The following is a 12694-nucleotide window of genomic DNA, read 5'->3' as shown; positions in this document are numbered from 1 at the left end:
CGGCCACTTCAGGGCCACAGGCCCCTGGAGACAAAGATCAGCCTTTTCCCTGGGAAAGAAAAGTGGCCAGCCCAGGTTCCTGATGTCAGTTTGTAGGGTTCCCTTGGGACTGTCAGGGCAGCACAGGTTTGAGGTGGGGGCAGCTTGGGTCTGCGACACATCTTCGATCGTTTGGATTTTTGGAGGTCTCCGGCCACTCAGGGCCACAGGCCCCTGGAGACACAGACCGGTCCTTTTCCCTGGGAAAGAAAAGTGGCCAGCCCAGGTTCCTGATGTCAGTTTGCAGGTGGTGTTTGGCTTTGCCCTGTCCACTAAAATTGTATTTTGCTGCAGCTTTGGTCTGGGATATGTGGACTGCCCCCTCCAAATGTCCCTCTTCCCTCTGCCCTGTTCTGCTCTGTCCCCATCTCCACCCCTCACCCCTACATGTCCTTCCAGCCCACCCCTTCCCCAGTCTCTCTCCACCCTTCACCCCTCCCCATCCCGCCCCTGCCCCATCCCTCACTCCTCCCATCCCCCAGGTGTGACTCCCTGCAGCAGGACATGGGAGCCCGGACTCGTGGGGATAGTGCGGCCCTCGCAGCAGGACAACACCCAAAGGAAACAGGCAGGGACGGCGTCTGTGGGCTGCGCGGTGTCACAAAGGCACCTGGGGCTGAGGGGAGGGGGCTGGAGGGTGACACAGAACATGGGGGCAGCTGAGAGGCAGAAGGGGTCTTTAGGAGTTAAAAAGGGGGGCTCCAGGGTGGCACAGAGACGCTGAGAGGCTGCGGTGGGAACCTGAGGGTGACACAAGGAGGCTGAGAGGCAGGGGCTGTCCTGAGGGACAAAGTGGGGGGTGCCTGAGGGTGACAGGTGAACCAGCCCTCACAGCACCCTTAACCTCACCCTTAAACCCACCCCTACAAGGGTGGAAAGTGCACGGTGGAGGTTAGGGGGCCACAGGACAGTGTCGGGGGGCTTGGGGTGACACACAGACATTGCGGGCTGAGGGGCAAAAAGGGGGGGACTTGACAGGTGGAGAGCTGACCCTGAGGGTTAGGGGTACAAAGGACAGGACACGGGGTACCAGGAAGGGTTAGGGTACAGCAGCAGCCCTCACCCCAACCCTAAGCTCACCCTAAACACACCCCTAGAACACCAGTGTTCCTCAACAGCAGCTGCAGGCAGTGACCCTAATGCTGGGACAGCCCCAGAACCCTCCCAGCAGCTGCAGGCAGTGACCCTAATGAAAAGGTAGGGATGATGTTGGCTGGCTAGAGAGTGACTGGTAGAGGTTGGGGACTGAGCACTTTTTTAGGGGTTTTTTAGGGCTTTAAAAAGATATTTTAGGGTTTTTTTCACAGGAGCTTTTTAGGAATTTTCTGTGACTATTTAGGATACTTTTAGGGCTTTTTTAGGGCTTTTAAAAGATTTTTTTTAGGGTATTTTCATGGCTTTCTTACTACTAATTAGAATTTTTATGGGTTTTTTTTTGGGTGTTCTTGGGGCTTTTTTAGGTCTATTGAGGGTATGTGGAGGACTCTTAGGACTAGGGTATTTTTAGGTCTTTTGAGGGAACTTTTAGGTTTTTTTAGGGTCTTATCTGGGCATTTTAAGTATTTTTGGGATATTTTTAGAGCTCTTTTAGGAATATTGAGGGATTTCTTAAAGGTTTTTTAGGGATATTTAGGTGTGTTTTAGGGTTTTTTTAAAAGTAGGGTATTTTTCTTGTATTTTAAGGGTATTCTGAGGCTATTTTTATGTTTTTGTGGGTCTTTTAGAACATTTTGAAGATGAGGGGTTTTTAGGGAAATTTTCTGTTTTTTCATGGCACAGCACATAGAGGCTGAGGGGCACTGTGGGGGCTTGAGGGTGACAGAGGCTGGGAGCTGAGGGAGGCACAGGGAGAGGGGACAGTGGGTGACAGAGAGATGCTGAGGGGGGCAGGGGCAGCTGGAGGGTGCCTCAGAGAAGCTGGGGGCTGAGGGGCAAAGGAGAGGGATTAAGGGTGACGCACAGGAGCTGAGGGGCAGCTGAGAGGGGGCTTGAGGGGCAAAGGGGGGGCTCGAGGGTGACACACAGAGCCTGAGGGCTGGGGGGCAGAGGGAGAGGTTGAGGGGTAAAGGGCGAGGGCTTGAGGGCTGGACAGTGCAGTGGAGATCAGGGCTACAGGGTACAGCTTAGGAGGCAAGTTAGGGTACAGGAGCACCACCTCTCCCCCCAGCCCTAACCTCAGCCTAAGCAGCCCCCCTAACAAGAGCCTTTTCCCTTTTCAGCCCTGCCAGCAGCAGCACCACACAGCAACCCTAACAGCGAGAGCACACCGCAACGCTCCCGCTGGGACAAGGCAGTGACCCTCACACCAGGACAACGAGAGAACCCTCAGAGGACAACAGGACCCCCTGGAGAAAGGTAGGGATGACATCTGTGGGCTAGAGAGCACCAGGAAGGGTTTGGAGGCTGAGCAGGTTTCCTTGAGTGTTTTTGCAGGACCATTAGGAATATTTAGGGGATTTTGGAAGGCTTCTTAGTGAAATGAACAGGGCTAATGCCTTTATTAATGTCCAGCTCTTTATTAAAAAGATCAGCTGGGCAGGGGGGCTCGACGCAGAGCTCGCCCCGCGGTTGTAGCTTTCCCAGGCAGCCGGAAGGAAGGAGGCGCGCAGAGCCGGTCACTGGAGTCCCGAGCAGCAGGTGTCCTTTCTCCTTCCTTGTGGCACACCGGTGGCCCGAGGATGAGGAGGCGTGGCGTGCAGAGTCTGTTGCTGAAGTCCAGAACCACAGCTGTCCCCGCTCCTTCCGTGGTGGCAGCACCAGGGCTCTCTGTCTGTCTATCGCCCTGCTTCTCAGAGCCTAATGTTCCTTCTTAGGTGATGGCTACGGTTAAAAGCCAGTCAGGGGATGTGTTTCCCTCTTCCTCAGCTAGGGCATTTATCTAGACTCCTCTATTGTGTTCAGTTTTTGATTTATATTCATTTTTATCTCCTAAAAATACTCCCATGATCCTAAGGGGTTTTTATTTGCATGTTAGTCCCAGAATGGCAGCGTGGAGGGGTGGGAGGCCAGGTAGTTTAGAGAAAACAAACAGAGCAATTGGCTAATTAGCATTTCAATATCGGTACTTGGCTAGAGTTAGTAGTTTTCTTTTAGTGTTGCCATGGGAACTAGGAAAGCCCTGCCCGCGTCTCTGGGGAACACCTGGAAACTGTTCATAACATTTCCCACCTTTTCTCCTCACGTTTCCTGCTCTTTTTCCCCTCACGTTTCCCTCCCTTTTTCCCCTCACGTTTTCCCGCCCTTTTTCCCCTCACGTTTCCCGCCCTTTTTCTCCTTCACGTTTCCTGCCTTTTTTCCCCTGATAGGGAACCCCTCTAGTTAAACCCTTTAAAACGATGAAAAAAAGGGGTTTGCCCCCTCAGTTTAAACTTTAAAAATGGAAAGAGGAGTTCCCTCTATGTTTAGACCCCTAAAATGATGGATAAAGGGGGGCTTCTCCCAAAATAAAACATAAAAGTAGTGAAAAAGTGGAGTTTCCCCTCAATTTAAACTCTTAAAATGTAGGATCCTGCCTCAATTTAAAATTTTTAATGGAATTCCCACTCAATTTAACCCCCAAGAGGCCTCCTCCTCCCTTTACTGGTTTTCCCTCAAGAAACACATTTTTTGGGGCTTTTTGACACCATTTTCCCTGTAAGATCCCTTAAAACAGAGGGCCCCTGTTGATGGAACTCTTAAAAAGGCCCCTAAAGAATCTCCTTTCAATTTAAACCCTTAAAAACGACGGAAAAACAGAGATTCCTCCTCAATTTAACGATTTAAACAACAGAAAAGTTGGATTTGTTCTCAACTAAATCCCTAAAATAACAGAAAGTAGGGATTCCCAGTCAATTCAACATCTTCAAATCATTGAAGAGGCAGGCTTTTCCTTCAATTTAAACCCTTAAAATCGTTTAAAAGACTTTATTTCTTTTATTAATTCTCTTAAACGCGCAGGTGAAACGCAGTGTGCGGACACGGCTCGTGTCTCTTTAAATCCGCCGCCATCTTTGAACCGGGCGCGGCTTCAGGCGCGCCGTGCCCAAGCTCAGGAGGGCGGGCACGGCGCCGGAAGCGCGTCATGCGCGGGCGGAAGCGCGTCAGGCGCGGGCGGAAGCGGCCGGGCCGGGCGGGTGCCGGAGGGTCGCGGCGGCCGCGCCATGGTGGATTACAGCGTGTGGGACCACATCGAGGTCTCGGACGACGAGGACGAGACTCACCCCAACATCGACACCGCCAGTCTCTTCCGATGGCGGCACCAGGTGCGGCTCGGCCGGCCCGCGGCGCCCCCCCGGGCCCGGCGCTCCGCGGGAGGCCCGTTCCCATGGCGACCGGGCCCGGGATTCCCGGAAGGAAAGGGGGACGGGGAAGGCGGGGGGGTGATCTGTTGTTCGTGGGACCCCCGTGGTGTGGGGGGCTCTCCCTGTTCCCGCAGGACGGGGAGCGGGGGGGGGGGGGGTTTCTCCTTTTCGCAGCTCCAGGGGTCCCCGTGGGGCGGGGGCTCCCATGGGATCATCCCTGGAGCGCCCGCGGGGAGCTCCGCCATCGCAGCACAGCCCCTTCCCGGTTCCCCATTCCCCATCCCAGCACAGCCCGTTCCCGGTTCCCCATCCCAGCACAGCCCACTCCCCATTCCCCATTCCTCATCCCAGCACAGCCCCTTCCCCGTGCCCCATTCTTCATCCCAGCACAGCCCACTCCCCATTTCCCATTCCCCATCGCAGCACAGCCCCTTCCCGGTTCCCCATTTCCCATTCCCCATTCCCTATTCCCCATCCGAGCACAGCCCATTCCCCATTCCCCATTCCCCATCCCATCCCAGCACAGACCATTCCCCATCCCAGCACAGACCATTCCCCATTCCCCATTTCCCATTCCCCAGCACAGCACAGCCCATTCCCCATTCCCCATCCCATCCCACTCCCCATTCCCCATCCCAGTACAGACCACTCCCCATTCCCCATCCCAGCCCCTTCCCCATCCCAGCACAGCCCCTTCCCCATTCCCCACTCCCCATTCCCCATTTCCCATTCCCCATCCCATCCCAGTCCATTCCCCACTCCCCATTCCCTATTCCCCATTCCCCATCCCAGCACAGCCCCTTCCCCATCCCAGTACAGCCCATTCCCCATCCCAGCCCACTCCCCATTCCCAGCACAGCCCATTCCCCATTCCTCATCCCATCCCAGCCCGTTCCCCATTCCCCATCCCAGCACAGCCCATTCCCCACTCCCCATTCCCCATTCCATCCCAGCCCATTCCCCATCCCAGTACAGCCCCTTCCCCATCCCATCCCAGCCCATTCCCCATTCCCAGTACAGACCATTCCCCATTCCATCCCAGCCCATTCCCCATTCCCCACTCCCCATTCCCCATTCCATCCCAGCCCATTCCCCATCCCAGTACAGCCCCTTCCCCATCCCAGCACAGCCCACTCCCCATTCCCCATCCCATCCCAGCCCATTCCCCATTCCCAGTACAGACCATTCCCCATTCCCATCCCAGCCCCTTCCCCACTCCCCATTCCCCACTCCCCATTCCCCATCCCAGTACAGCCCATTCCCCACTCCCCATTTCTCATTCCCTATTCCCCATTCCCATCCCAGCCCATTCCCCATTCCCATCCCAGCACAGCCCATTCCCCATTCCCCATCCCATCCCAGCCCACTCCCCATTCCCTGTCCCCCCTCAGCTCCTGCTCCATCCCTGCCATGTCCTGGGGGCTGCTCCTCCCCTGGGGGTTCACACCCCCCCCAAATCCCCCTGCGCGTCCCGGGATGGGTCAGCGACACCTCCAAGGCCTCCCACCCGACTTTGGGGGCTGGCAATTCCCCCATTTCCCCACGGAGAAGCCGCTGCTCCCTCCCCAGCCCCACAAAACCCCCCCAAAAAACCTTTTGGGGGACGCGCTGCAGCTGCCGTGGCGCCGCCGCTGCCTCCCCAGGCCCGCGTGGAGCGCATGGAGCAGTTCCAGAAGGAGAAGGAGGAGCTGGATAAAGGCTGCCGCGAGTGCAAGCGCAAACTCGCCGAGTGCCAGAAGAAGATGAAGGAGCTGGAGGTGGCCGAGAGCGGGAAGGGGGAGCTGGAGAAGCTCCAGGCCGAGGCCCAGCAGCTGAGGAACGAGGAGAAGAGCTGGGAGAACAAGCTGGAGGAGCTGAGGAAGAAGGAGAAGAACATGCCCTGGAACGTGGACACGCTCAGCAAGGACGGCTTCAGCAAGGTGGGCTTTGGGGAGAAAAACACCCCCACACCCCCCCAAAAAAAAAAAAACCATCCCTGCTGTGTCCTAAATCCCCCAAATCATTCCCCATGCTCCTCCGGGTTCCCAGAGCGTTTTCAACGTGAAGCCCGAGGAGAAGGAGGAGACGGAGGAGCAGAAGGAGAAGAAACACAAAACCTTCGTGGAGCGATACGAGAAGCAGATTAAACATTTTGGTGAGGGGTTCAGGGGGGCTTTGGGGAGCTGGGGGGAAGCTTTTTGGGGTTCTCCAAGCTTGGGAACATCCCCCACACCCTGTGGTGTGAGCAGCCCAGAATCCTCTCAGTGCACTGAATAAAAATCGAGGATTTTGCGTGGTTTCCCCATTTTTTTTTTTTTGTTTTTTTTGTTTTTCCCCACGCCGAAGCAGAATTTCGGGGGAGTTTTTGGGGGAGTTTAGCTCACCCTCCTCACCACGAGGGAGGTGCAGAGTTTGTTCCCCTGGCTGAGGAGGGGCGATGCTCCCCCCTTTCCCTCCTTGGCAGGGATGCTGAGGCGCTGGGATGACAGCCAGAAGTACCTGTCCGACAACCCTCACCTGGTCTGCGAGGAGACAGCCAACTACCTGGTCATCTGGTGCATCGACCTGGAGGTGGAGGAGGTGAGAGGGGTCGGGATAAAATCCCCCTTCCCCACGCTGGACCTGCCTCCTTCTCACCTCTCTGGGCTGCTTCCCGTTTTTCCTGCCCCAAAAAAAAAAAGAGAGGATTGGGGAGTTATGAGGTAGGAGAGGTGGGAAAAGATCCTTAAAGTCATATTATAAAGGTAGCCCCACCCTTCTTTGGGAGAGAGGTTCACCCCTGACCCCTTCTCCTGCAGCTCCAGGGTTTCCCTGGGATGAGGAGCCCACAGAGTCAGGGAATTTGGGATTAATTTGGGGTCAAAAAGCTCCTAAAGATCATCAAACCCAACCCAGCCTCATCCTAACGACTTAACACACGAATCCAACCCCTGCAGGGATTCCCTGACCCAAATCACCCCTTCCTCACCCAAAAAAGGGGTTTGCTTGAGTGGGGAATGGGGATTTGGGGGGATTTTGGGGGATTTGGGGGGATTTTGAGCCCGTTTTCCCCCCCAGAAACACGCGCTGATGGAGCAGGTGGCCCACCAGACCATCGTCATGCAGTTCATCCTGGAGCTGGCCAAGAGCCTCAAGGTGGATCCCAGGGCTTGCTTCCGGCAGTTTTTCACCAAAATTAAGGTAAAAAAAAAAACCCTGGACACCCCAAAATCCCTCCCTGAGGCCGAGCGTGCCCCAATTTCCGCGGGTTTAGCCTCAATTTTTTCTCCTTTTCGTGAGGTTTGACCGGGGGAGGGCGTTCTGGTGGAGTGGGGGACAGGGGGATGGGGTGGAGAAGGGGGGGCTCAGGGGGTGGGCTTGGGGGTTTGGGGCTGGAATTGGGGATTCAGAGATGGAAATGAGGGTGTGGGATTGGAATTGGGGGTTTGGGATTGGAATTGGGGATTTAGGGGTGGAAATGATCAATATGGGATTGGAATTGGGGATTTGGGATTGGAATTGGGGTGGAGATGAGCAATGTGGGATTGGAATTGGGGGTTTGGGGCTGGAATTGGGGATTCAGGGGTGGAGATGAGCAATGTGGGATTGGAATTGGGGGTTTGGGGTTGGAATTGGGGATTCAGGGGTGGAGATGAGCAATGTGGGATTGGAATTGGGGATTTAGGAGTGGGGTGGAATTGGGGTGGGTTTGAGGTGGATTATGTGATGGATTTGGGGTGGATTTGAGGTGGATTTGAGGTGGAATTGGGGTGGATTTTTGATGGATTTGAGGTGGAATTGGGGTGGATTTGGGGTGGAATTGGGGTGGGTTTGGGGTGGAATTGGGGTGGGTTTGGGGTGGATTTGAAGTGGAATTGGGGTGGATTTGAGGTGGATTTGGGGTGGAATTGAGGCAGATTTGAGGTGTTATTGAGGTGGATTTGTGATGGATTTGAGGCGGATTTGAGGCGGAATTGGGGTGGAATTGAGGTGGATTTGGGGCAGATTTGAGGTGGATTTGGGGCGGATTTCGGGCAGATTTGAGGCGGAATTGAGGTAGATTTGCAGTGGATTTGTGATGGATTTGCGGCAGATTTGAGGTGTTATTGAGGTGGATTTGTGATGGATTTGAGGCGGAATTGGGGTGGAATTGAGGTCGATTTGGGGCAGATTTGAGGCGGAATTGAGGTAGATTTGCAGTGGATTTGTGATGGATTTGAGGCGGAATTGAGGTGGATTTGTGATGGATTTGAGGCGGATTTGAGGCGGAATTGGGGTGGAATTGAGGTCAGTTTGGGGCAGATTTGAGGTGGAATTGAGGTGGATTTAGTTCCCCAACCCCCTGAACCCCATTTCCCCCCCCAGACAGCGGACCAGCACTACCTGGAGGGATTCACGGAGGAGCTGGAGGGCTTCAAGGAGCGCGTGCGGGGCCGGGCGCGGGCGCGCCTGGAGAAGGCGCTGCGCGACTACGAGGAGGAGGAGCGCCAGAAGCGCCTGGGGCCCGGCGGGCTCGACCCCGTGGACGTCTACGAGTCCCTGCCCCCCGTGAGTCCTGGGGGCGAGCGTCCCCCCCCCCCAGCTCCGAGCGGCTTTTGGGGCTGAACGCCGACGTTTTGGGAGCTCTGGGGGGCTCCGGGGGGGGGCAGCGCTGCTGGCTCAGGCCTCCGGGTTTGGGGGGTGTTGGAGTTTTGGGAGCGTTTCCTTGTGGGGGTCGTTGGCGCCCAGTTTGATCCTGGTCGCTCCCAGTTTGATCCCAGTCACTCCCAGTTTGATCCCGGTCGCTCCCAGTTTGATCCCGGTCATTCCCAGTATATCCCAGTTGCTCCCAGTTTGATCTTGATCACTCCCAGTGTGATCCTAGTATGATCCCAGTCACTCCCAGTATATCCTGGTCACTCCCAGTTTGATCCCACTTGCTCCCAGTATGTTCCAGTCATTCCCAGTATATCCCAGTTGCTCCCAGTTTGATCTTGATCACTCCCAGTGTGATCCTAGTATGATCCCGGTCACTCCCAGTGTGATCCCAGTCACTCCCAGTTTGATCCCGGTCACTCCCAGTATATCCCAGTTGCTCTCAGTTTGATCCTGGTCACTCCCAGTATATCCCAGTTGCTCTCAGTTTGATCCTGGTCACTCCCAGTATATCCCAGTCACTCCCAGTTTGATCCCGGTCACTCCCAGTATATCCCAGTTGCTCTCAGTTTGATCCTGGTCACTCCCAGTTTGATCCTGGTTGCTTCCAGTATGTTCCAGTCACTCCCAGTATATCCCAGTTGCTCCCAGCGTGATCCCAGTCACTCCCAGTTTGATCCCGGTCACTCCCAGTTTGATCCCAGTTGCTCCCAGTTTGGTCCCAGTTGCTCCCAGTTTGATCCCAGTTGCTCCCAGTTTGATCCTGATCACTCCCAGTTTGATCCCGGTCGCTCCCAGTATATCCCAGTTGCTCCCAGTTTGATCCCGGTCGCTCCCAGTATATTCCAGTTGCTCCCAGTATATCCCAGTTGCTCCCAGTATATCCCAGTCACTCCCAGTTTGATCCTGATCACTCCCAGTTTGATCCCGGTCACTCCCAGTATGTTCCAGTTGCTCCCAGTATATCCCAGTCACTCCCAGTTTGATCCCGGTCACTCCCAGTACGTTCCAGTCACTCCCAGTTTGTTCCTGGTCACTCCCAGTATATCCCAGTCACTCCCAGTTTGATCCTGGTCACTCCCAGTTTTGATCCCGGTCACTCCCAGTGTGATCCCAGTATATCCCAGTTTGATCCCAGTCACTCCCAGTGTGATCCCAGTCACTCCCAGTGTGATCCCAGTCACTCCCAGTTTGATCCCGGTCACTCCCAGTACGTTCCAGTCACTCCCAGTTTGTTCCTGGTCACTCCCAGTATATCCCAGTCACTCACAGTTTGATCCCGGTCACTCCCAGTGTGATCCCAGTCACTCCCAGTATATCCCAGTGTGATCCCAGTCACTCCCAGTATATCCCAGTCGCTCCCAGTATGTCCCAGTATGTCCCAGTCCCTCCCAGCCCCACTGAGCAGTCCCTGGGCCCGCAGGAGCTGCAGAAATGCTTCGATGTCAAAGACGTTCAGATGCTGCAGGACACGATCAGCAAAATGGACCCGACCGTGAGATTTTCACCCCAAAAACCCCACGGGAGGGGTCCCACATCCCTGGGGAGGGGTCCCCAAATCCCTCAGGGGGTCCCTGAATCCCTCAGGGTGTCCCTAAATCCCTTGGGAGTGGTCCCCAAATCCCTGGGGAGGGGTCCCCAAATCCCTCGGGGTGTCCCTAAATCCCTTGGGATGTCCCCAAATCCCTTGGGGTGTGTCCCAAAATCCCTCAGGATGTCCCCAAATCCTTCTGTGGGTGTCCTAAACTCCCTCGGGGTGTCCCCAAATCCCTCGGGGTGTTCCAAAATCCCTCGGGAGGCGTCCCCAAATCTCTTGGGGTGTGTCCCCAAATCCCTCGAGGTGTCCCCAAATCCCTTGTGAGGGGTCCCCAAATCCCTCTGTGGGTGCTCCCCAATCCCCCAGGGTGTCCCCAAATCCCTCTGTGGGTGTCCCCAAATCCCTCGGGGTGTCCCCAAATCCCTCAGGATGTCCCAAAATCCCTCTGTGGGTGTCCCCCAATCCCCCAGGGTGTCCCCAAATCCCTCGGGGGATGTCCCCAACTCCCTTGGGATGTCCCCAAACCCCTTGTGAGGGGTCCCCAAATCCCTCTGTGGGTGTCCCCAAATCCCTTGGGATGTCCCCAAATCCCTTGTGAGGGGTCCCAAATCCTTCGGGGGTGTCCCCAGATCCCTCGAGGTGTCCCCAAATCCCTCGGGGTGTCCCCAGTCCCTCTGTGGGTGTCCCCAAATCCCTCTGTGGGTGTCCCCAATCCCTCTGTGGGTGTCCCCAATCCCTCGGGGTGTCCCCAAATCCCTTGGGATGTCTCCTAATCCCTCAGGATGTCCCCAAATCCCTCTCTGGGTGTCCCCAACTCCCTCTGTGGGTGTCCCCAAATCCCTTGTGAGGGGTCCCCCAATCCCTTGGGCTGTCCCCAAATCCCTCAGGATGTCCCCAAATCTCTCGGGGGGGTCCCAACTCCCTCGAGGTGTCCCCAAATCCCTCAGGATGTCCCCAGATCCCTCTGTGGGTGTCCCCAAATCCCTCGGGGTGTCCCCAATCCCTCGGGGTGTCCCCCAATCCCTCTGTGGGTGTCCCCAGCCCCCCGTGTCCCGTTTTTAGGAGGCCAAGTACCACATGCAGCGCTGCATCGACTCGGGGCTCTGGGTGCCCAACGCCAAGGGCGCCGGCGGGGCCGCGGCGCGCGAGGAGATCCAGCAGGAGAACGGCGCCGAGGACGAGCCCAAACCCTGAGCGGGGCCAGGCCCCCCACCCCGAAAAAAAACAAAAAAAAAAGGCAGAAAAGGTCAAAAAAAGCAGAAAAAAATACCCAAAAAAAACCACCTACGCTCCCCTGTTGGGAAAGCAGCAAAAGCAGGCGGGGAGGGGTCGTGCCCCACACCCCCCCCCCCCTTGCAGCCCCCTCCCCGCTCCCCTCACGCCCTCCCCCCCCCCCCTCCCCCGCGCTTTTTCACGCCGTAGAGACTTTTGGGGAAGGTTTTTGGGAGGTTTGGGGACCCCCCCCACCCCCACCACCCCCGGCCCCCTCCTGGGTGGGTTTGGGGTTTTTGGGGGGGGGGGGGGGGGTCGGAGCCGCGGTGCCGGAGCGGAGAAATAAAGAGATTGGAGAAGCTGAGCGTGGAATTGGGGGTCTGGGGGGGCAGGGGGGGAGCTGGGGCCAGCCTGGGAGGGGCGGGGGGCTGGGAACCCCCCCCCGGGGCCAGATGTGCCTGTGTTTGGATCCAGCTGTGCTCATATTTAAATCCAGATGTGCTCGTGTTTGGATCCAGCTGTGCCCATGGGTTTAAATCCAGCTGTGCTCATATTTAAATCCAGCTGTGCCCATGGGTTTAAATCCAGCTGTGCCCATGGGTTTAAATCCAGCTGTGCCCGTGTTTGGATCCAGCTGTGCCCGTGTTTGGATCCAGCTGTGCCCCTGTTTAAATCCAGCTGTGCCCGTGTTTGGATCCAGCTGTGCCCGTGTTTGGATCCAGCAGTGCCCATATTTAAATCCAGCTGTGCTCATATTTAAATCCAGCTGTGCCCGTGTTTGGATCCAGCTGTGCTCCTGTTTAAATCCAGCTGTGCTCATATTTAAATCCAGCTGTGCTCCTGTTTAAATCCAGCTGTGCCCATGGGTTTAAATCCAGCTGTGCCCATTGTTTAAATCCAGCTGTGGGCCCCCCCCCAGGCCAGGTGTGCCCATATTTAAATCCAGCTGTGCCCATGGGTTTGGATCCAGCTGTGCTCATATTTAAATCCAGCTGTGCCCGTTGTTTAAATCCAGATGTGCCCATGCTTAGAT

At 56.1% G+C, this 12694-nt stretch overlaps 1 protein-coding gene across 1 annotated transcript; it reads left to right on the top strand.

Moving 5' to 3' along the window:
• The first annotated feature begins 4054 nt into the window (after positions 1–4054).
• Positions 4055–12025, top strand: CDC37 (cell division cycle 37, HSP90 cochaperone). Its single transcript, XM_053968310.1, has 8 exons — positions 4055–4280; positions 5963–6238; positions 6348–6453; positions 6763–6878; positions 7356–7478; positions 8643–8825; positions 10336–10407; positions 11512–12025. Exons 1-8 carry the CDS (start codon positions 4179–4181, stop codon positions 11641–11643), a joined length of 1110 nt encoding a protein of 369 aa, XP_053824285.1. The 5' UTR covers positions 4055–4178; the 3' UTR covers positions 11644–12025.
• The last annotated feature ends 669 nt before the right edge of the window (positions 12026–12694 follow it).

The sequence above is a fragment of the Vidua chalybeata genome, chromosome 33 (genome assembly GCF_026979565.1).
Source record: "Vidua chalybeata isolate OUT-0048 chromosome 33, bVidCha1 merged haplotype, whole genome shotgun sequence".
Taxonomy (NCBI): domain Eukaryota; kingdom Metazoa; phylum Chordata; class Aves; order Passeriformes; family Viduidae; genus Vidua; species Vidua chalybeata.
Note: the sequence above shows the minus strand (reverse complement) of the source record. Positions and strands in the feature narration are given on the sequence as shown.

Bases quoted from the DNA above. Each gene is read 5' to 3' on its own strand.
- CDC37 (XM_053968310.1), top strand. From the start codon at position 4,179: ATGGTGGATTACAGCGTGTGGGACCACATCGAGGTCTCGGACGACGAG. The intron at 6,239-6,347 runs GTGGGCTTTGGG...CCGGGTTCCCAG, and splicing joins GCAAGGACGGCTTCAGCAAG to AGCGTTTTCAACGTGAAGCC. The intron at 6,879-7,355 runs GTGAGAGGGGTC...TTTCCCCCCCAG, and splicing joins TCGACCTGGAGGTGGAGGAG to AAACACGCGCTGATGGAGCA.